The sequence below is a fragment of the Pelodiscus sinensis genome, chromosome 2 (genome assembly GCF_049634645.1).
Source record: "Pelodiscus sinensis isolate JC-2024 chromosome 2, ASM4963464v1, whole genome shotgun sequence".
NCBI classification, from domain to species: domain Eukaryota; kingdom Metazoa; phylum Chordata; order Testudines; family Trionychidae; genus Pelodiscus; species Pelodiscus sinensis.
In genome coordinates, this window is record NC_134712.1 from 248,725,008 (window position 1) to 248,749,847 (window position 24,840).

Below are 24,840 nucleotides of genomic sequence, written 5' to 3' on the forward strand. Positions count from 1 at the left end.
GGCTGCACTTTCTGCTGGCTGCCAGTCCATTGGGGGGCTGTCAGTATCCAGGAGGCCCTGTGGGAGAGCTTCCACCCTGAGGAGCACTAAGCGCCTCCCTGGTCTGCCCCACTGGGGGCCTGTGCCTCGTTCCTCCCTCATGCCCTTCCACTTACCCCTCCCTAACCCCCCCGATATAAAATAAAATACACGTACTTTCATGAACACAAACTCTCTTTATTTAACAAAACTGGGAGGGAATGAAACTCTGGCGAGACTGGGGAAAGGAGACAGGAGAAGGGAGAAGAGAGGTTGGGAGGAGGGAGCTGAAAGGGGGAAGCAAGGGGAAGAAGGGGGAGGGGAAGCTCAGGGCTCAGGGTTGGGGGTCTCGCAGGACCAACTTGATTTTCATGAGAACCTGCTCCTGGGTTCGCATGTGGCCTTTGGTGGCCAGGCTGGCAGCTATTCTGCCATAGACGGATGCGTTCCTCTGTCTAGGGCAGAGATCGTGGACGTTGGGGGCATCCCCCCAAACCTGAATAAGGTCCATGATCTCCACCCTGGACCAGGAAGGCGCCATGCCCGGCCCGGCCCCATGCAAAGGTGCAGCTACAGAAAGTCCCCTTTTACAGTGCCTTAGACCCTCTCGCCCGGCCTGCTAATGAGAATGGGGCTTTGGGCCGGCGATGGGCAAGGTTTCTCTGCTGAGCTGAAACCATAAATCAGTTTCCCAGGATGCTATTCAATAGCCATCAGCTCATAATGACGCCTGGTCACATAAAGTGCAGGGGGCGGGGCACCGCCCACCATCAGGGGGAATTTGGAAGGTGAGTGGCTGGAGTATGATGTGTTAGTCATACCCATTTACACACAGGGCCCCAATGGGACCGTTCCTGAGGGTAAAGATAAGCATGTGTCTTTGTGGAGCCCCCTTGTGGGTATGTGCCAAAGGCCATCCTCAGCAGAGGAGGTGTGTTTGTAAGAGGCCCTGCAAGGGAGCTAACTTTAGCACCCGCTGTAGCATGCTGTGCTTTGGGCTCTGCAGATTTGCAGTCCTGTTCCTGGTGAGCCAGTCACACTAGAAGAATCGGGTCTGCTGCTTTGAAGAGAAGGATTTAGGAGCCTGTTTAGGCTCTTGAGTACAAGCATCCATGCCGAACAATGGCACCTTTCATTATTAAAAACAGATTGATGGATGTGGTCACTTAGCACCAACTCACCAATCTGTGGCATAGAATCATAGAATACTAGGACTGGAAGGGACCTCGAGAGGTCATCGAGTCCAGTCCCCTGCCCTCATGGCAGGACCAAATACTGTCTAGGCCATCCCTGATAGACATTTATCCAACCTACTCTTAAATATCTCCAGAGATGGGGATTCCACAACCTCCCTGGGAAATTTATTACAGTGTTTGATCACCCTGACAGTTAGGAATATTATCAGTTAATATTATTCAGTAACAATCGCACATGAGGGTGGCTGCATCTCACCTTTAATCAAAAAGGGGATTACAAGGAATCCGGGGGGAACACATTTGATCAGAAACCAACCCATGTTTTATTCTGACAGCTGAGCACCCGCTAGATATTTCAGGAATATTCATAAACCTTAATACTTATAAAGTTTGTCATTACCCTTCAAGGATCTACTAAATGAGTTTTTAAGCTTTTGTACACACAGCGGGTTCGAGGGGGGGAGGGGAGAATCACCACTTTCATATACTGAAGGAATCGGTGGTTTATGAAGTTTTATGGTATTATCGTAGCCGTGAGATTTTAAAGCAAACAATAAAAGTAAAAAATCCCCTGTCGTAGTGGCAATACCCATCAACTCCTGCAAACAAAACTCATCGGGATTTGCTTTCATAAGCAGGCTAACTGTTCAAAGTCATGCAAGAAAAAGGAGAGGTGAGTTTTAGAATGTGTTTCCCTGGACAGGAACAGCAAAGAATATTATTGCGGCTTGCATGCACCAGACCCCCCCCGCTTGAAGTTAAAGGAAACCTATTTCTTGTCCTAAAATCACCCTTAGGGCTTTGTACATCATTATTCCTACCTTCATCTGAACACTTGATCCAACTTACCCCTCTCTCTTTGCACTAGGCTGTGCTAACTCCTTTAATCTTAATCCCTGGTCTCCTTCCCCGGGTGACTAATTTTTCCCTATGCCACCTGTGATGTCTCAAACAGAGTCTCCCATCCACTGTGCCAGTCAAACTCAGGACAGGTCTATAAAAGTCAGGGGTTGTGACTGTACCGCAGACATATCCAAGATGGCTTTAATGTAGCTAGCCTGGTACAGGAGCAGTGAAGCGGCACCGGCAAGGGCTTCAGCGTAGGCTAATCTCATGAGTAGGCTAATCTCATGAGAACCTAGCGTTCTGGATGGACTTGATGCCACCAAGTGCTCCGGTGCTTGAGCTAACTAGATAAAACCAGACTGGGTAGGGCCATGTGCACCGCATCACCCCCATGGAATTGGCATGAGAGAAATAGTGCCAAGGCCTGCCGTAAATCCTCCCCTTGCTTGGCTAGCTCAGTGCCACTAACCGCTTCTTCTGCTGTGTTACTGGGGCTCACAACACACAATGCTTTTGTAATTTGCCCCTCCAAAAACATTGACGCTGAAATGCCTGTGCAGGACTCAGGGTTCGTACTTGAGTGGCCAATCGGTGCGGCGGCAGCTTTAGGGTTGTTAGCGAGTTAGACCAGTGTTTCTCAACCAGTGGGACGAGTACCCTTAGGGCTACTGGAGAGAAGTCTGGGGGGTATGTCAACACAACTGAAATTTGGAGAAAACTGAATTTTTATTTTACATTGTACAGCATTTTATTATTTTTGTACTTTTTACACTCAAAAATGTCATCGCCCGCCTGGCTATAATTAAGTTGTTTAAACTGATGTGTTGCAATGGTAGAAAAAATTTGGGGTGTCTGAAAACTGTAGGTACTGGGGGTACTTATAATTTTTTTTTGAAAACGGGATACTTTATAAACAAAGGTTGAGAAACACTGAGTTAGATCACCGCTGGCTTGGAGACATCAACATGGGCGGAAGTCACATGGCTGCTTGATGGGCAGACAGAACCAAAGCAGGGACGGGTCCTGCTACCCTATTTAAAAAAAAATGGACACCCCCAGGAAATGAATTGTCCAAGGTCCCGCTGGGTTCTGTGGCAGTGACAGAAATAAAAACCCAATCTCGTGAGTCTCAGACCAACACATAAACCAGACACGAGGCTCCTTCCTCTCCTGGATGCTGAGAAAAAGGACATCTAGAAAAAATGGAGAGAGAAATACAGACCTTGTCATCCAGAATAGGTTCGCACTGAGAGTAGTTGATCTTGGAAGCCCACGTCCCGTTTTCCATGCATTCTCTGTAGGCATTTCCTAATAGGGACCAAAATAAATGAATAAATAAATGCTCAACCCCACCCCTCCAAAAAAACCAAAACCCACAAAACACAATAACAAAAACCAGGGAGGTAGCTTTACAGGCATGGAAGTTAAATGAGAGCCTTTTTTCTGGGCAAATAATGGACTCTGCCGCTGGGGAAGGAGGGTGGCAGAGCAGATCACTTGCTAAGGAGGGAAGAGAAGGAGAAATAAAAAGTATTTATAAATAAATACAAAGACAACGTGTTTAGAAGATGCTTGCTGACTAGGATTAAGGAGCGCAGCCAGAGACACACTCAAGACACAAAAGGACGGTAAAGAGCACAGAAAAAAAAGCAGCGTTGCTGTCTCTAAACCTCTGCAGTCCCTTAGGAACAACTCCAGGCTCCTGGTTCCAGAGCTGTCACCTCTTTTGAACAGAGATCTGTGTCTTTCCCCTTGCAGAGTAGAACATTTCCAGGCTACACAGTTCCCAGCCTACACTGTGATATTCCCCATAAGCCAGAGAGTATAAACCCGCCAGCGTCTGCGCTTTGCTTTCTCTCCAAAGGTGGTGAATAGCAGTGCCAGCAGTTACAAGTTACCACACAGTTCTTCCCAAGCAAGCACATTCATTCTGAAAGTGAAAGCAATACCGAAAACCCACTGAAATCAATATGAGACCTTGTATGCACCCTACCGCTACCAGAGATCACCCACAAACTCCAGCAGGGCCTCTGGTAGAAGTCAGCTCATCAAACCTCACCACAGGGGTTTCTGAGGTTGCAAGTTCTTCACGGCCTTAGCCCAGAACTATCACACCCACGAATAGGTTAGTTTCTCTTTTATACAGATGGGCCTTTGACAGTGAGACCCTGGAAAGAGGTGATCAGCAGACAATGATCCCCTCATGAGGGCATCTGGGCTTCTGTGTAAACAGGAGGTGAGGAATTTGACTCCTGAAGGAAACAGCTTGATGTTTGCAGTTCCCAGAGTCCATTCCCATCCAGTGCATTGTTCAGTATAGTCCTTTGAAATTCAGAACTATTCCCAATGTTCACATCACATCTTCCCCATGCAGTGCTGACATGCAATCCCACCCCTTAGAATACACAAACGGTTCATTTAATACAACAGACTCCAAATGTACTCAATTCAATAAGATCCCCCTCTACTCTCCTTTCGGCTCATCTGAGGAAGTGGGTTTTGCTCACAGGAGCTCATGATTCCGTATATTTTTGTGAGTCTCTAAGGTGCTCCAGGACTACTAGTTGTTTTTAAAGTTACAGACACACACAGCTACCCCTCTGAGATTTTTAATTCAATAAGGTTTCCCCAAGGATATTTCAGGAACTTGACGTATCCGTCACAGTCTTTAAATAAATTGTGCAAAATTGTTGGTGAAATGTTGGGTGCCTAACACCACAACTTGGAGCGCATCATATTGTTTACAAAATTAATGTTGTAAGAAGAAGGCCTAAAACATAAACCCATGTATCACAGGCCCGGTGTGAGGCCAGAGGCCCAGGCATCAATAGTCAAGGCGCTGCTAAAATAAAGCAAACTTAAACTGTGAGCAAGAGGCAGGCCCTGCTCACAGAAGCTGGCAAGAACAGGGCTGATATTGCAGAAACACTGTTACCTAAGAAGTACTAGGCACAGGCCGTAAACGCATTCCAGAGGGATGGTAAAGGAACATCTCATTAAGAAACATCTTTGTACCAACACACTCCCCACAGATAAGAGGGACGTACCAATCCTGGCTTAGGATAGGGTCTAAAATGACAGCATGATGTGATGTGTAACTTGTTTGTACCTTTACATAAAATGTACCATAAGGGTGTTGCCCTTATCTGGCATAGGGGGCACTGGAGATTTCCGCAACTGACTGAGCTGGTTCATTGTTGTGGCTTGGTAGACAACTGTACTCCATTTGACAATAAACCTGGCCTGGTACCTTTGATCTTTCTCTGATTGTGTGGTCTTTGGGGCTTCTCTCAGCATCTGCTGTACTGCCTGCCTGTGCAGAATAAGTGGAATGTACAGGGGGAACACACACATGCAGCCAATCGGTTTTCATCATTGGATGGAGCAAGACACCTGTCAGGACACCACGGTGGTGATTTCTGACCATCGTTATTACTATACAAACTCCCTTGCACTGGTGTACATTGGGACTAAAGCCCAGATCTACAGTGTGAAGTTTTGATGGCATAACTGTTGGGCAGTAATGTGAAAAATCCCCACACTCTCTAGCTTAAAATAAAAACTCCCAATAAAACTCAATAAAACCCCCAGCATAGACACCGCTATCCTGACAGAAGAATGGTTCCATCAGTACAGCTCATGCCATTCAAGTAGACAGAGATTTCACACTGGCAGTAAAACCTCCTCGAGTTGTTACACACATGCCCTGCCTACACTATGACCAGGGCTCGACAAATTAGGCAATCTACTCACCCGTGGCAAGTAGATTTTAGCTGGGCGGGGCCGTGCAGCATGCGCTTCTACGCGGCTGGCAAGCGGGGCTCGCCGCCGCTTGGCGAGCCCTGACTATGATGCTCTGCTGGCAACCCTACACAGCAAAACATATGGGCTACGTCTAGACTGGCATGATTTTCCACAAATGCTTTTAACAGAAAAGTTTTTCCGTTAAAAGCATTTGTGGAAAAGAGCTTCTAGTTTGGCACGGACGCTTTTCCGCAAAAGCACTTTTTGCCGAAAAGCGTCCATCCCAATCTAGATGCGGTTTTGCGCAAGAAAGCCCCGATCGCCATTTTCGTGATCGGGGCCTTTTTGCGCAAAACAATACCGCGTTGTCTACACTGCTTTTGCGGAAAAACGTGCAAGTCTAGACGCAGCCATGTAGTGTAGACAAGTGCGAGCCATTGACTCTTCTTGGGGGCTGCCTTCCTCTGCAGTCTACTATATATTTTAGAAAGTTTGTCAGTCTGTCTGTCTGTTCAAGAACTGCTCTCAAATTTTAAGAGCTAGGAGCACCAAATTTGATATCCTCAAATCATAATTTAAAGCAAGGTCAGGGTTTGGTTGTAGCAGGACAATGGGATGTGCCTGGAATGGAATTTCTTAAAAAACCATATAGAATCGCCAGGCAGGTGAAAGGGCTGGCTGGGGGTGTGCTCCCTCCCTTGCCCGGAACTGTCCCAGTCCCAAGCCTCCCACCCTCAGGCACTCTTTTAGGAGGGGGCAGCTCCCCACCCCACCCCGATTCTTACAAGGATGTTGCTGGCTGTTCCCCAGCAGGGAACAGGGAGCGAGGGGAAAGTGCACAAACTTAATTGAGTTAAGGACCCAAGCAACGCTGGGTACATGTGTTAGTAGCAGATAAAGCAAACTACTCAACGATTCAGGCTTTGGGTCAAGCTTGGCGACCTTCCTGACAGAGCAGTCAAACTAGTCACGCAGGCTGAATTCAGGCCAGCTGGCTTTCCCATTGGCTGCTAAGATTCTCACTGTTAGCTGCATGAGATGTCACAAGTGGGGACAAAACAACATTTCAGAGAGGCTGGGAAAGCAACATGTGAACTTTCTCTGAGTTGATTTCAGTTTTAATTGAGGGCTGCTCCGGCCCAGCCAGCCAGTGTTTAAAAAAACAAAACAAAACAAAACAAAAAACTGTTCACAAAGAGCGTCTGAATCTCCTCGTGGGAACACTGGTACAAGGGAGGTGTAACCACACGGCAGTCTGTGGCGTTACACCAGCACAAAACTGTCCGGAGCGAGATCAGAAAGACGACCAAGCTGCTTCTGCCTTTTTGCCGGAACATTCTGTATGTCTCAAAGGCCAGTATTTGGTTAATGAGAGTTAATACAATACAGACTCCAGTTACTCCATTTTCTCTCCCTCCCCCCCTTTGATATAATTGCTTTCCCCTCACTGACTCCTCTGAAAGCAGATAATAATATCACTGAGCTCCTTTCAGAGCTCCACTGGATTATTTGCCAATTCTTCCCGTCCCCTTATTTTAAAAACCTCGTATCACCTACAGAAACAATAGCAGCTGCTCAGTGCAGCATCAGACCGGAGATTATTCTGTGCTGTAAAAGTTCTCTCTCTCTCTCTCTCTCTCTCTCGCATGCATGGCCCTTCCCCACACCCCTGCTGGGGTACCAGTAACCTAAATGTTTGAAGTCCTTGCAGAGAAATGAGTTCCTCAATTCAATTTCATGTTCATTTGAAATGTAGCCTTAAGGGATCCATGAGGCGTGCAAAACAGCATGCGTCTATTCTGTCGTCGGGAAATACTCCAGATAATTCTGTGGCAATTTGAGAGGAAACGACATGGCTTTGATGTACAAACTATTTTATTTTCTATACATGCAATCACCTCCTGCTCCACATGGAAGCTTTGTGCAGCTTTTAAGTTTTTTCTCCTTGTCTATCACAGGCTGTAGCCTATCACAGAGAGAGGGACAGTTAGATAAACATAAAATAAAGACTAAACAATTCATTAAGATGCACACGGGGTAAAAGCTAGCAACTGATTATCTTCTCTACATCTTACCTTCTTCCTTCCTTTCCCCCCACCCTTGCTTTGGCCCATTTGCCTTTAATATACGGTCTGGGCAAGCCAAGCTGTTACATAGCTGTGCAGCATGGATGGCAGGAATAAGGATAAAACCAAGAGCCCAAATGCCCACATGCTGCTTAAAACACCTTTTTAAAAAGCAATCACTGAAGCAATTGCTAGGATTGGGTGGGATGGAGTTTTTGGCATAAATTTCCATTATTTAAGAATACTTTGAACCCCTTTCAACCTACCAGTACCTAAGTTCAAGAAGACAGTTCACAAAAGACATGGCTAAGAATCAACATGTGTTTGTTACAAGAATACTCAAGAGCGTTTGAGATAGGATACAGGGGTGGAGGAATTGAACTGATGGCTACTGACTTCTAGTGCTGTGCTGATGGCCAGGTAGCACTGATTGACTTCCTATCTTGGAAAATGACCCGTCACTCTCACAGGTCGTGTGTGATGGGCCAGTCCTCACCTACAGACAACCCCCTAATCTCCAACAAATTCTGTCCAGCAACCACGCAGCACACCTCCATCATACTCACCCAGGAACCTACTCCTGCAGTCAACTCTGGTGCCCACTCTGTCCACACATCTACACAAGCGACACCCTCACAGGACCTAACCAAATCAGCCAACACATCAGAGGCTCATACAAATGCACATCCACCAATGTGATCTATGTCATCAAGTGCCAGCCATGCCACTCTGCAACATATATTGGCCAAACTGGACAGTCTCTACAACAAAGGATTAATGGACACAAATCAGATAGTCAAAATGGTAACACGCAGAAACCTGTTGTGGAACATTTCAACTTGCCCAGGCACTCACTCATGGATCAAAAAGGGTCTATATTATTTCAAAGCAATTTCAAAAGTCACCTGGAGAAAGAAAGTGCAGAACTTGGTTTCATTTATAAGTTTGATACCTTGAATAGATGCAGAGGGGTGGCCGAGTTAATCTGCAACTGGAAAACCGTAAAAAAACAATGAATAGTCTCGCAGCAGCTTATAGACTAAAAACACATGTAGATGGTATCATGAGTTTTCATGGGCACAACCCACTTCTTCAGATGAATGGGGTATTAAAAGTCCAGATCCAAGAATAAATAAGAAAAAAATAGTGAATAGAGGTTTCAACAAAGACCTGACCTGGTTGGGCCGCTACTTTCCATATCCTAATGACATAAAAAGCTAAGTACCGAGTACTTGAATACTTAGAGCCCACTCTATTAGCTTCATTTAGCATGGACACTCTAATTGACAATATTTTTTCTGTTTTCCCCTTCCCATCCCCTCTCTCTCTGGGTATGTCTACACTACCACCCTAGTTCGAACTAGGGTGGTTAATGTAGTCAACCGGAGTTGCAAATGAAGCCCGGGATTTGAATTTCCCAGACTTCATTTGCATGTTGCCAGGTGCCGCCATTTTTAAATGTCCGCTAGTGCGGACTCCGTGCCCGCGGCTACACGCGGCACGAACTAGGTAGTTCGGAATAGGCTTCCTATTCTGAACTATCTGTACACCTCATTCCACGAGGAGTACAGGTAGTTCGGAATACGAAGCCTAATCCGAACTACCTGGTTCGTGCCGCATGTAGCCGCAGGCACGGAGTCTGCACTAGCGGACATTTAAAAATGGCAGCACCCGGCAACATGCAAATGAAGCCCGGGAAATTCAAATCCCGGGCTTCATTTGCAACTCCGGTTGACTATATTAACCACCCTAGTTCGAACTAGGGTGGTAGTGTAGACATACCCTCTGCTATTTATTTGCATCCTGGACTCCTTAACTCCATTCATCTGAAGAAGTGGGCTGTGCCCACGAAAGCTCATGGTACCGTCTACATGTTTTGTTAGTCTCTAAGGTGCTTCAGGACTATTTGCTGAGGGTTTTTAAAAGTTTTTTTCAGTTACGGACTATCACGGCTGCCCTTCTGAAACTTTCGTGGTGTTTGACAGAGCTGGAAGAAATGATACCTTGAGATAACACTGCCACAAATCTTCAACAAAACCTGACTGTGAAGTGACGCATGGCAGAGCCCCTCCTTGCTTACAGCATGGGCTACAAATTCTGTAGGAGGCCATTCGATTTCACATACTGTTGTATGCAGCTGAAACTTGCCTACCTGCTTGTGCTGATTCATAGCTTTCTCCCATAGCAACAGAGTTGGATATAATGGGTATGAAACACTGCCAGTGCCTTGAGCCAATGAGGAGAGATGATTTTATAGCTCAGATTTCGGCTCTCAACATAAAGGTTCATGTTATTCTCCATTCCAGCACACACACTCTCTAGCTATGCCTAGATTGGCATGATCTTGCGGAAATACTCTTTAACGCAAGAGTTTTTGCGTTAAAGTATTTGCGCAAGAGAGCGTCTACACTGGCATGTGCCTTTGCGCAAGAGATGTGCTTTTGCGCAAGAGCATCTGTGCCACTGTAGATGCTCTCTTGTGCAATAAAGCTCCAATGGCCATTTTAACCATCGGGCTTTCTTGCACAAGAAATTCATGTTGCTTGTCTACACTGGCCTCTTGCACAAGAACAGTTGCACAAGAGAGCTTATTCCTGAGCAGGCGCACCATAGTTCTTGTGCAAGAAGCACTGATTTCACACATTAGAACGCCAGTGTTCTTGCGCGAGAACTCCCCGCCAGTGTAGACAGGCAGCATGTTTTTGTACAAGAGCATCTGCTTTGGAGCAAGATCGCGCCAATGTAGACACAGTGACATTGTACAAAGTGGCCTTACCATACAACATAATGGAAGTTAATTTCATCTTTCTGTTAGCTGATCTGACACCAGGAACAGCTGAGCAATTAGCCACCATTCCAGCAGGCATTGGTTGAGAAAACACCTGACCGCATTCCATTGCCCTCTGTTTTCATACACACAAACATTGAACACGTTCATATTGGGGCTGACATTTTCCTGCTTATTTTTGGGCCAAGGAGGTTTGGGGTGTATTGCAATGACAAGCTGTCACATTCAGTTCAAAGAGTTTCCAGGTCCCGCCTGAATCCTAGGGGGCACTATAGGGAAATATGTGATCCAGCCAGTCTTTAAAGAGCCTGCCTAGTGCAGAGGCCTTAAGAAGCAGCCTGTTTGGTTTGGTTTTGGTTTCTTGTGTGTTATTTCTAAGAAGAAAGCAGTGTTACATTGCAAGTCCAAAAAGACAACTTTATGCTTTTATCTACATTTGTGTGTGTATTGTGGACATGGTTATCAGGGTTTATTTGTTTTATTTTCTGCAACTTTGAACAAAAACACTTTGGCAGCTTTTTTAAATAGTACAACGGTAGAAACTTGTACTTTCCCTTTGTAAATAATTCTAACCATTAAGCAGTGCTACAATAAATGACTTGAGTTGGATTCTGAAACTTAGCATGATCCTATCCTCATTGAGGACTTCTATTTTGCACAGTGTGAAAAAAAACTGGCTTTGGATTTAATAATTTATATGATGCTTGGACAACTGCCCTGAATATAGTGCAGTAAACAATATTCTGAATGCTTTAAGGAAGTACTTACATGCTTTGAATTTCAGTTCTCCATCTCTGCTTGTGAATGTAAAAATACACACGTGTACTTTGTAGGTGCCAACACTTAATGGTTCTTATTCCTGTGCAATGGAGACTTCCCAGCTGCAAAACTCAATTTGCCTAATGAGCTTGCCCATGTTCAGATGCTGGAATATTTAAATGTGGATGGCAGGTATGCAGCGATTCCGTGCATGCGCATTGTGGGTATGAACAATTAAGTCCAGGAGAAAGCTCTCTGGAAAATCTGGCCTCTGGTGCTACATCTGTCCTGCCCTGTTAGAGGTAGAGAGGCAGCCAGAGAAGAGCATTTGCCCCGGGACAGTGAACTCCTGAGCAAGGCAGATTTAAGTTCTCCATGGGGTTGATAAGGATTCTGCCAGCAGAAGCTACACCAGGGAAGTGCTGAATAATGGCTTCTTCTAGCTGCTGTAGTCCTACTCCTCTGCCAGGTAGCCACACTCACTTTTTGGGGGCCCATGTAAAAGCTGCACAAGACTTCAGGAGCAATGTTAACTTAGCCACATGGAACAAGAGCAGAGTTCCTTCTAGGGGGCACACACCAAGATTTTGACCCCTGCGCACATGATTAGCAGAGCCATGCAGAGGCAGCTCAGCTGCTCCAGGGCGGAGCCATGGTGGGTGACTGCCCTGCACCAGGAATAGCTGGGCAGCCACCATGCGGTCGTGGCCCCAGCTTCAGTCCTTCCCCAGCCTGGAGCTGCAGCCAGGACAGGCCACATGGTGGCTGCCAGAGTTGGAGCCTGGGCCGCAGTACTAAAAATAGCACCATGGCCCCAGTCCCAGCACGTGGGGCAGCCGCCTGCCACATGGCCGCACCCCATGAGCTGGGACTGGTGCCAGGGCTGTGGTGCTATTTTTAGTACCATGGTCAGGGCCCAAGAAGCCACCACGCAGCCCCAACCCCAGCTGCTCCTGGGGTGGGACGGGCTGGGGCTGCCCGTGGTGCTCTTTTTAGTACTGCGGGCCCAGCCATAGAAACCAGGCAGTGAAGGAAGGGGGAGGCACAAGGAGGGTACAGGAGGTAAGGTAAGGTGCAGGTGCCAGGGGGATTTTTGGGGGGAAGCAGAAGGGCAGACACAAGGAGGGAAGTAGAGGGGAGGAGACAAATGGGCACCAGAGAGCAGAGGAGAGAGGCAGGGCAGGTATATAGAGGGAGGTATTAGGAGAGAGGGTGGGGAGGGGAAACTATAGATGATCAGAGTGGGGCTAGAGAAGGGGTGGACATGGGGAAGGGAAAGGTGGGTACAAGGGTCAGAGAGGATGGGGAGCAGGTCCCAGGAGGGATGAAGGGAGTGAGATGGGTGGGAGCCAGAACAGCAGAGGAGGGTGAGGAGTGAAGGCAGCAGCAGGCAGCAGGGGAGCAGATAGGTGGGAGGCATGGCAACAGAGATGAGAAGGGAGAGGTGGGTGCCAGGCAGCAGAAGGGGGATGAAATGGCAGGTGGTCTTCAGGGTGCAGAGCATGTTGTGGGAGGGGGCAGGTTTCATGAGGGCAAGGAGGCGGCTTCCAGGGGGCAGAGGTGGATGGAGGAAGCAAAGTGTATTGTTGAGTTACTGAGGAGGGTTTGCAAGGGGAGTGGGCTCAGATAGGGATGGTATTGGGGGATGGTGGCATGGGTCCACCTGAGAAAGCTGGGTCCAAACTGAGACTGGATGACTGTGAGGTCATTCTAGGTGCCTCCTACTTGCGTGCGTACCACAGCTGCACGATATTGTAGCTTTTCTTAAAGAAAAGGAACTAAACTGTGTGTCATTCATTTTGCTGGTTTCCTAGTGGCTCTGAAGTGAGATGAGCCACATTCTGCTTCATAGATAATTCAAACATCCCCCCCCAACCCATTTCTGTCTGGCAGCTTTAGCTGTTTTTGAAGTAAAATACAGGACTATGTAGCTACACCAGACTAACACGGCTACATTTCTATTACTTAGCTGTTTTTGTGATCCAAACAGATCTTCCAGCACGAAGAATGGAGATTTAATAGCACAGTAATAACTCTGGAACAAAAATAAATGTAGGGTTTTTTAATCTGATTTAATTAATTCATGCATCTTTGTAACAAAATGCAGAGTTGTTCAACCGGAGGCTTTGCAACTATGAACATGGAGTTAGTGATCAGACAACAGTTGTCTGTAACTCAGAACCACCAAGGTAAATGGTTTCATAATGTATAGAATGTTACTTGATATCTATTTTAAATAAAAGAGGACCATAAAAGTTCTTGCCCTACAAGGACCTTTATCAATCCTTGTTTTTATATATACAAAAAGGTAGAGAAAATATATTTCTCTGAATACTTTGAATGTTTGTTAGAGGACATAAAATGAAGTAAATACCATAATACATCACTCTTTTTAGACAAACAAATTATTTTAAAATAAATTTAAAATAACAGCTTTAAGAACCAGATCCAAAGTTCAATGAAGTTAATGGAAAGATTCTCATTAACTTCAAGGAGTTTCAGAACAGGCCTTAAATGTCCTTTGTTTTCTTGTCTGCTTGCTTTTTTTTTTTAAAATTAAAAACTGCAAGAAATTCATTGAACCCATCCAACATGTGCTTAACTTTACACAAATTCCTTTGATGACCTTTCATTGCAAATACACAATTCTTTATATTGAGGAAAAATAAGACCTCTTGTAGTTGAGCTGATCACTTGAAATAATACAGTCAAGTACCTGTGCATTCTGGCATAAAGCAAAGAATATTATTTGTCACCTTGCTTATACATTATTTTATTAATAGACATTCTAGCTTTGAAGAATGCTTATGAGTGGATCAAATTAGACAATTAAGGGAAATCTGCACTTGATTCCTTAGAGAGTTTTAGCTCTGATTTATGTGTCTTGTGTGCAGAACACGCATTCCATGTAACTACTTTTTCTAAGCTGGGTATTTTTCTGTAATAAAAAGAACCGTCTAAAATTATACTGGATTGACTTCACCTCTGATCCAATATAAAATCTAGCCCTGAGACACAATGTGTATGAGTAGAAATATTCAATACACTGTTGTCTAGGTGTGCAATGGAGAGTGTATTCTATACAAGCTCAAAAAAGCCAATTAACATTGTTCCCTGAAAGGAGAGACAGATTTAACTGAGGAGGAAGCCTAGATGTGGTAGGGTCTGGGAGAAGGCTATAAACAGAGAGGCTACGTCTAGACTGGCATGATTTTCTGCAAATGCATTTAACAGAAAAGTTTTTCAGTTAAAAGCATTTGTGGAAAAGAGCATCTAGATTGGCACTGATGCTTTTCCGCAAAGGCACTTTTTGCAGAAAAGCGTCCGTGCCAATCTAGACACGGTTTTGCACAAGAAAGCCCCGATGGCCATTTTCGCCATCAGGGCTTTTTTGCACAAAACAGTTTTCAGCTGTCTACACTGGCCCTTTTGTGCAAAAGCATTTCTGGAAAAGGGCTTTTGCCCAAATGGGAGCAGCATAGTATTTGCGCAAGAAGCACTGATTTCGGACAGTAAAACGTCAGTGCTTTTGCACAAAATCAAGCAGCCAGTGTAGACAGCAGGCAAGACAGCTTTTGCGGAAAAACTTGCCAGTCTAGATGCAGCCAGAATGTTGGCTACTAAAAAATTGTCAGTATTAATTTTCTTTTTCTTTGATTTCATATAAACAAACATTAGAAGTCATGCACCCTGTTAATTATTCCTTGTTTTAGCATTCTTTCTTCCACAACATTTTAAAAATATTTATAAGATATCTGTCAATAACTTGGACGCCATGTTGACACACGTCCGAACAAGTGCACCTCAATATGGGTGCATGTCACGGGGTGGACTCACACGGTGCCTCTTGCCAGTAGCCCTGGGAATTAGCTTGTCGGCTCACTGGATGCCTTCCTCTAGCTAGTGTCTCCCTGGGTCCGCACTTCACTCTCCAGTCCAGACCTGCATCATTCCTGGACCGCAGCATCCTTTTCAGGACTCTGCCCCCTGGCAGTGCCCACGCCAGTGTCTCTCAACCCCCTTCTGGGGGGAGTGCTTATCAGTCTCAGTTCCCTTGTTACCCTCCTTTCCTCAGTGACCCACTGCCCGTCTCCATCTAGCCTCTGCCTCAGGGGCAAACTGCAATCTGGAATGGCCACTCAGCATTGGCGAGGGGGTGTGGACCTGCTGCCTTTGCCTACGTTGGCTGCCCCCCTGCAGCCCTACTGCTCCTCTCAGGCCTTGCATCAGGCCCTGCAGCCTTAGGGTGAGGTAAGGCCAGAGCTCCCCAGCTTTGGAATAACTCCAGGAAGCCGCCTGCTTCCCAGCAAGATTTAATCCTCCCCTCTTCCTCCAGGAGCCCTTCTTTATATCGCCCCCAGCTGGGCACTACTTCGCAATAACTGACTCAGCTGGGGCTTCATTAGCAGCCCTCACTCAGGGCTGGGTTTTTGCCCTTAAAGGGCCAGTGCAGGGCAGATGCCCTGTCACAGTGCACAAGACAAAACTCACTCTGCTCACGGATGGAAAATCTGAGAGGGAACACTGAGCAAGAGGTACCATTAAGCACACAGCTGAGAATAAGACGTTCATTTGTAACCTAGAGGGAAGGGCAGCGGAGCAGAGTTAACTTTCCTTACGGATGCTGAACTTCACACCCATCAGCCCCCATAGGCGCAGCTTGAAGTTTCCAGCAGGGCTCGTTGGCACAGCCACAGAGACCTTCTAGATCACCCACTGGACTGCGTGGCTGGGAAATGCCTTACTATACCACGTGCCTACCAGTGGCTTCAAGGGTCCCCATGCAGGTGTGCCCAGGCAGCAAAATGTTCCCTTAAGAAGAGAGAGGCCATGAAAAAGTCGCCCCTCAGATCTCACTCCATCCTCCTCCTCTTTACTGTCCCTTTACCATGGTGGCACCTCTGAAGCCAAGATATCTATTGGGGAAAAAGCAATAATCTGTAGAAATACAGAGATAGCAGGGGTGAAATCCAGGCCCCACTGACATTGCTGGGAGTTTTGCCACTGATTTCAATGGCACCAGGATTGGATCCCAGAAATGTATTAATGGTGGGAAACTAATATCACCAGTTTGGGTCAAATGTAGTCTTTAGGAGGAAGGATGACCTGGTTCTTAGGGTGCTAGCCTGAGATATGGGGAAGCCCCAGTTCAATTCCTTGATCTACTAGAATGACCCTGGGCAAGCCTTTCCATGCTTCAGTTCCCTACTAGGGGTGTAGTTGATAAGCTAATAGGTCGATGCTATAGACTACATGCATTTCCCTCGCCTGCCAGTAATGTTTTTAGCAGGCTGGCAAGAAGCCCGGCTCAGTCCTGGCTTGTGACGGGTCCGGGACCTACCCCCACTGCGGCTCTGCATTTAAAGCATATTAGGAGCCGGGCGGGCAGGCAGGCAGCCCGGGTCATGCTGGGTCAGGGAGGTCAGACCACCCTCTAGACTGGGGCTGCTGCCACTCCACGCTGCTGCCTCTTTATCAGAGGCAGCAGTACAGGGCAAGAGGCAGCCAGTCCACCAGGGGAGTTGATTTTTAAACTGGCTCGCCTCACGGACCAGCTCCCACCTGGCAGGGGTCTTCTTAGGAGTAAGGCCAGAGCCCATTGGCTGCCAGCCCCGCCCCAGGGACTACAGAATAGTCGACTAACTGATAAGAATTCTTGAGGTTACTCGACTATTCAATTAACCGATATTTAACATCCCTACTTCCTACCTGTAAATATGGGAATAACAGCATTTCGCTGCCTCACAGGGTGTGTGAGGATGAATGCATTAAAGACTGCAAAGAGCAATGTCGACCATGTAGGCACCCAAAAGAGAAGAGCACTTTACCAGAGCAGGAGTTATGTACTTATTCAAAGACCTGATTGAAATGTCACTAATCACGAATTATCCTCCGTTACATACAAACTTCCAGCTCACAGTCACAAAAACACGTCAGATATTTGACCCTCCGCTTGAATGCGCTTGTCAGGACTGGCCACAAAAGGGTTTCCTGCCTGTTGGCTGAAAAGCACAGTGGTGGGGGAGCAGGAATAGTAAAGTCTATCTCAAAGAGCAGACCTATCCCGGGGAGATGTTATTTCATTTGTCACAGGTGGCTCTCGGAGAGAGAGAGAAATTTACTTTAATTTAACTTTATTAAAGATAGTGGATTAGAACTGAAAAATCTGCAAATCATGACCCTTGTAATCAAAGCCCTTAATGAGAGAGATGATTATTTGAAGAAGCAAATGATTCCCACCCCCTCATCTTCTCAGAGTGGTTTGTGACAAATAGAAGGAAAACTCTTCGAGGTGTTGGAAGTAATCCCATTTGAAAGTAGAGTATGAAGTAACCAGTAAAGGCAAGCTGTAGCCATAGTAACGGAACAGCTCCTTCCATTTTGTACAGTTCCTTCCATTTTGAAGGAGCCCAAACCTAGAGCTGAAAAAATGAGGAAGAACGGTTCTTGCACAAGAGGGGGTTTTTGCGCAAAAAGGAGCCATCTACACAACTCCTTTTTGCACAAAAGCCTCTTGTGCAAAAGCAGCTGCTAATTAATTATGCAAAATGAAGTGTGGCAATATTCCAGGCTCCACTTCATTTGCATAAGCTTTTCCAGAAGAAGGCTACAGTGTAGCCATAGCCCAGGTGCTGGCCACCACTTCTCCTATCCATCACACATGGACAGAGAGCAACAACAGGATGGGCCCCACAACTGAGATCTGCAGCGGGCAATGCAGCTATTTGTGACAATGATTAGGGTACTGGGCTGGAATGTGGGTGTTTCCGGCTCAACTCCCTGAACAATCTTGATTTGGAGTAACTGGGATGAAATGCTCTGTTCTAAATCAGAGCACCCATGATTTAAAAGAAAAAAAGGGGGGGGGGGGAAGGGAGGTATCAGAAAAACAGCCCAGGTGGTTATTCAATTCATGCTGATTTCACTCCTTTCTCATTGCAGTTTGTGTATAGAGCATGGTCCTCTCTCACATTAAGGCAGGGTGGGCAATAATTTTTGGTGGGGGCCACTTAAGAAATGTTTGAAGTGGCATGGGGCCACCCTGGAAGGGGCGGGGCCTCAGGCGGAAGGGGCGGGGCCAGGACACTTCCGTGTTTCCCCACCTCCAGACCCTGATTGGTCTGGGGGTAGGGAAACGAACAAAGTCTTTGCCCCCCTTAGAGAGAACCACCAGCTGTTCTGGACAGGGCACGGTGGCAGGAGACTTTGAGCGCTTCCCCCCACCCTCAGACCCTGATTGGCCTGCGGGCATGGAGCTGCAGGGCCTCCATAGGCCAAATCAACTTGATTGGCGGGATGAGTCTGGCCCACAGAGGCCCTTTTGCCACCCCTGCATTAAGGCCTGGTTTGCATGGAGCAGTCATGCAGGCAAGAAGGGTATGACTTCTAAAGGGCACTAATTGGTCTGTGTAAACCCTGCTGGTGTGTACTAAGTAAACACCATGTTAAACTGCCACCCCTGTGTAGTATTAATGATAAAAGGCAAAGGAGACTACTGTCTGAACAAGAGTTCACATTTGCAGCCGCTCTGAAATTGGCGCATGCTGCAGAATCAGCAAATACAACTTTGCAGGATCTATAAACACACAACGCAGGGCAGATGGAAATAGTGCGCAAGAAAAAGAAAGTAGGGGGGAAATGCAAGGCAACTTGGGAAACAGATCCAAACAGCTGGCAGAGAGTGGAGGCCAACACAATCCAATGGATTGCAGAGTGAAAAAAAATCAAATGTCACATCTGTAGCTGACAGGGCATATTTCAGGTGTGTCAAAACAATACCAGGCAAGCAGACACACATGCCCAGTTTCATGTTCTTGGTACTTTCCACATTCTTTAAGTGAAAAATAATGAAAAAAGTGAAATAGCAGTTCTATGGTATAACTGATACTTCTGAGATAGGTCCCATTCATATTGGACTGTCTGTAAAGGGAAACAAAATGTACAATTTGAGCTGTACATGGGAAATAATGTAACTATTATGAGCCAAGAAGTATATGGGACCTGGTGGAAAGATAGTGAGTCACCTCCACTGCAAAAATGTAAGACAAAATTACTACCACACTGGAGAAGCTACCACAATGTGAATGTTTGCTCCCAGGGACAAATAATGCACCTACCATTTTTAGGAATTTTACACACTGGTTCAGTAGAGGAAGACTGGCTGACCTTTCACTGGATTCACTGCGTTTGTTTGAAATCAGAACATAATCTAGTTCTGTAAACCTTAGATACACAGACGTACAGAAAGATGAACTGGAGACTTTAAAAGGCACTATTACTAAAGTCTTCTTAACCCAAATGTCGTACCTTGTTATTTCAAACCCAGATCTGTACCCTGTATTGTGAAATAAAATGTTGAAATCAAGTTAAAAAGACTACAGGCAACTGGCATAATCGAAAGCTTTCCTAGATAGGCTGCCCTAAAAGTACCAGTAAAGAAGCCAGATGGCTCAACATAGACTGTAAATAGTGTCTTAATTAAAACAGCTCAATATCCCCAAAACTGAACTGCTCTTTGCAATTTTAGCTGGAGGCCAATTGTTCACAAAGTTACACATGAGCCATGCCTGCCAACAGATCATCCTGGAAGAAGACTGCAAGCAGTATGTCTCTGTAAATTCCCAAAGCTGGTTAAAATATAACTCAGTTACTTTCTGGCATGTTCTCAACCCCTGCCATTTTTCAAAGAGCCGCTGAGGGACCGGCTCTGATTCAGGGAACCCTGCCTGTGGCAGTGGATATTAATTACAGTTCCCTCAGAAACAGAACATTTACAGAATTTAGCAGAAGAGCAAGACAGGCTAAAGGAAGCATGTCTTCACTGAAAACGGTATCAGTGTCCTTGGGCTATCACGTGGATGCCCAGGGACTCCACCAAGTGAGAGAGAAAGTCCAAGCAATTAGGGATGCTCTGGTAGCTAGGACTATTTCAGAGCTGAAGGCTTAGACTTGCCAAATTTCTCTAGTAAGTTTTTGCCCAACGGAACACTTCTAACACCTCTGTATATGCTACTTGAAAGATGGATTAAATGGTACTGGAAATCAGCTCATAAACACATGTTTCAGGATTCTAAACTACTGCAATAGTCCTTTTAAGTGGACTATTATTAGATGACCAAAGAATGGATATTGGTTTGGAAGGAGTATGGCAGAAAGGTATCTAGGGGTTATAGTGGACCACAAGCTGAATATGAGTTAGCAGTGTGATGCTGTTGCAAAAAAAGCAAACATGATTCTGGGATGCGTTAACAGGTGTGTTGTGAGCAAGACACAAGAAGTCATTATTCTGCTCTACTCTGCGCTAGTTAGGCCTCAGTTGGAGTATTGTGTCCAGTTCAGGACACCACATTTCAAGAAGGATGTGGAGAAATTGGAGAGGGTCCAGAGAAGAGCAACAAGAATGATTAAAGGTCTAGAGAACATGATCTATAAAGGAAGGCTGAAAGAACTGGGCTTGTTTAGTTTAGAAAAGAGAAGATTGAGGGGGGACATGATAGCAGTTTTTAGGTATCTAAAAGGGTGTCATAAGGAGGAGGGAGAAAACTTGTTCATCTTGGGCTCTGAGGATAGAACAAGGAGCAATGGGCTTAAACTGCAGCAAGGGAGGTTTAGGTTGGACATTAGGAAAAAGTTCCTAACTGTCAGGGTGGTCAAATACTGGAATAAATTGCCCAGGGAGGTTGTGAAAGCTCCATCTCTGGAGATATTTAAGGGTAGGTTAGATAAATGTCTATCAGGGACGGTCTAGACTGTATCTGGTCCTGCCATGAGGGCAGGGGACTGGACTCGACAGCCTCTCGAGGTCCCTTCCAGTCCTAGTAGTCTATGATTCTATGTGTTTTTGGAATCGGAGTTGTTTTAGTTAAACAGATGGAGGACGGCTAAGGAAAACTAAGTGAATTTGCTGAATGTGTCTTTTGCTGGTCGTAATTAACAACAGCAAGATTGAGAAGGATTAGCTGTCATTTTTGGGGTGCAAAAGTTTCATCATAGTTTATATCTATACACAGATTTAGAAGTGTGCACAACTGAAAACCTTAGTCTCATTGTTTAGGAAAATGAATGCTATGGCACAGATTAAGAACCTATTCATACCCCATTGTACACAAAACTGGCCAGAAGTTGGGAAACAGAAATGCTTTAAACCAGTTGCTTTTACCAGAGGCACAATATTAAAAATAAAAATAAAGAGAATGTTACTAATGGACTGTCTTCATACACCTCTAGTGACAGCATTCAGGTAAAAATCATGGACTGGTACAGATCCAGTACTCACAAACTTTAGATAATTTGTGCTATAATCTTATTATAAGTGACAGAGTGAACTCAAGTGTGCAAGATGGGTGTGTGTTACGGGGAGCATGGTTCTCATTCCAAACCAAAATAACAGATAAAATCCAACAGACACAACCCATGCATGTCCCCATGAACTCAAGATCTGTGCTGGCAGAAGCATAATTCCTGATTAGATTCCCCATGACAGATAGATTGAAGGGTAGGAGGATCACAGTCCACCAGCCCTCCTGGTGAGCGGTTGGGATTGGGATAACAACCCACTCCCGTAAAAAAACAAAGTCATTATAGAACCTTCACATCTGCTCAGCTCACCAAGCCAAGTTATTTGCAGACACATTACATGAATAAAAATAGACCCCATTTACACAAGAACTTTGGGAAGTATCAGAAAAAGAAGATCCTCTCATTACAGTGTGAGAAAAGAAAGCCACAGAAAATAAATGGTCATTACATAGAACTCCAAAACTGCTAAAAATAAACCCTGAAAAACAGAAATCACTGCACCAGTTCTTCAATCCCGATGCAACATAAAACAGCCTCTTGAATGCCCTGTGTCCAAAATGGCCTGCTTTGGCACCTTGGGGTTGCTGCTCAAGGAGTGAGAATGGTTTATGATAGCAGGCAAGAAAGGTGAGAAAGAACAAGGGAGAGGAAGCGGTAGGAGGGGAGGCAGAGTGATTCAAGAAGAAGGGATTTAAGCAGGACTGAGAACTGGGGAAAGTCACATCATCTGATTTGAACCAGAATATCTGAGGTCAACTCAGTTCACTGGCTAATCCACGCGTAAGGTCATCTCTTCCTTTGCTGCTTGGTATCTCTATCACCCTCAACTCTTTTGGGGCTGGTCCTTCTTACAGCAGTAAATTCCCTTTCCTTTCAAAACACGACAGCCCCTTATGTGTGGCTTGAAAATGCCACTAGCTTTCTAATGGACTCGGCTTCTCTTCACTTGAGCGCAGGATCTTAAATGGCACAACAGAGATTTACTTTTAATTTGCATGAAAACCGGCATACGTATTTGCAGAGCTCGGCGAGCCCCGCTCGCCATCCGCACAGTTTGGCGCGGTTCTGCACTCTACGCATGCGCAGATCGTTCTGCGTATGCGCAGATTGCTCTGCGCCGGCTCTTCCGGGTTGTAATCTACTCGCCATGGGCGAGTAGATTACATTATTTGTCGAGTCCTGCATATTTGCATAACTGCAGTAAATGATCACGTTTCTAAAAGCCTCCCTTCCGACACCAGGTCCACAGTCATCTCACTGTTCTCTTGTGCTTCCCCTCTCAGTTATCCCTTCTCTCACACACAGCCTAGGCCACTTGGTGCTACCTGAGTATAAATAAGTTGTATAAGCAACCAAGTCCCATTATATGCCATGCAACTCTATGCTCATCTTACTGTCATGATTATTGCCAGCTTGTAGGGCTAATGTATGATCTCTTGTTGAGTAGTTCCCAGGGAGATGGGAGGAATTACTCACCAATGGGAGTTAGGGATTCACAGTCTGCATCACAGAGCGCTTTGACTTCCATGTACAGGCCCAACCATAGAGGTGGCAAAGAGGGAAGTTGCCCTGGGGCCCAATGATCCAAAAGGCCTGAGGCAACTGAGCATCACCACGGTTACTGCGACAGTGGCTGGAGCCCAGGGCGGCATGGGCTGGCTGGCACAAGGCCTGCCCCTTCTACCTGAGATCCTGCCCCTTTCAGTTCTATGGAGCTCGCCGCACCGTGCCCTGAGGCCCAGCACGTCTGTAGCCCCCTTGCCCATATACTTTATCATTCTGTCTCAACAGGCAGAATAAGAGAAAAAGATAAGGACCATTACAAAAAAGAGCACAGGTAGTTAAACCAAATGCATGAATCTTCCTCTCTAAGGTTGCAAACCATAAAACAGGCCTTTAGTTAAAGATTTTGAGAAAGAAAATGCATGAGCAAGAGCACCTAAATCTATGCAGTCCCTTTTTGGGTACTGAAGGCTGCCTTTGAGCTCCCCAGTGTTTGTTGTCTCCTGAGTGGTAACTAAAAGGAAGAAGAGAGCCATTACCAGACTAGATTATAACTAGGGTTATGGGGGGCCCCTGACATAGCTACGTTCCTAATGCCCTGGTTTAACTTAGGTTTAGAATAGGGATTTGAATGAGTAGTCGAGTAGACGATTAACCGTTAGGCCTAGGCTTATCAGTTAATCTTCTTGACTACTCAAATTCCCCACCTTGCTGCCTCTGATACAGAGGCAGCAAGGGGGTGGCGTAGCAGAAGCTGGTGCCAGGGGGAGCCATCTTAAAACCCGGTTCCCCCTCAGCACTGGCTCCGTAGTGCTGCCTGCCCCCTGCCCCCATGCTTCTGCCTCTGTTTGAGGCAGTAGTGCGCAGAGGGAGCAGGGGAGGCTGCTTCTGGGCAGCAACCCTTGTCCGTGGGGGGTCCAAGCTCACCACAGAGAGTAGCTGCTGCCAGAGCCCCTCCACCTCCTTTCCCCCAGCAGCCTCTGTCCATGGGGAGCTCGGACTCCCCCACACGGGGGCTGCTCACACCCCATGATGCTGCTTCTGTATCAGAGTCAGCAGCATGGGGCAAAAGGCAACCAGTCTACACAGGGAGCTGGTTTTTAAGACTGGCTCTCCTTGCTGACCGGCTCCTGCCTGGCAGCCTGCACTGCTGCCTCGAATACAGAGGCAGCAGCGCAGGGTGGAAGAGGGCTCCCTGGGAGTGGGTCCGGCCCGCACTGGCTCCGGCCCTGCCCCTGGGGACTATCAAATAATCAAATAACCACTAAGAATCCTTGTAGTTAGTTGACTAGTCTATTACCTGTTACCTAACATTCCTAATTTAGAGCTGTTGATGGTTTAATAAATACCTTGTTTATTTACACCTTCACTTCAGTTAGTTTTATTTGTAAGGGGCTAAGAACAAACCCAGCTGATAGATGTGGGTAGGGAGATGTTCTTCTAGATCAGTTCTCCTTTGGTCAGGCAAACCCATTCACATTAAGTGTCTTAGGATGTGCAATGTGGGTCCATTCAACAGATGAGGAAGAAACGAACTTTCATCTGATCAAACAGTTCAGGAGCATCATGAGGAGCCTGCAATCATTAAGTTTCCAGAGATGAATAATGAGACAAGCATAAT

The 24,840-nt window shown here is 46.1% G+C and overlaps 1 protein-coding gene across 4 annotated transcripts in view; it reads right to left on the reverse strand.

Annotated features, from left to right (window-relative positions):
* The window catches only part of CRHR2 (corticotropin releasing hormone receptor 2), a 274,374-nt gene that overhangs the window by 97,351 nt on the left and 152,183 nt on the right, over positions 1-24,840 (reverse strand). For all 4 annotated transcript variants that reach the window (XM_075922873.1, XM_075922875.1, XM_075922874.1 and 1 more), the window contains one exon: positions 3,283-3,368. In XM_075922873.1, coding sequence (XP_075778988.1) covers positions 3,283-3,368 — 86 coding nt within the window. The remainder of the gene's footprint in view (positions 1-3,282; positions 3,369-24,840) is intronic.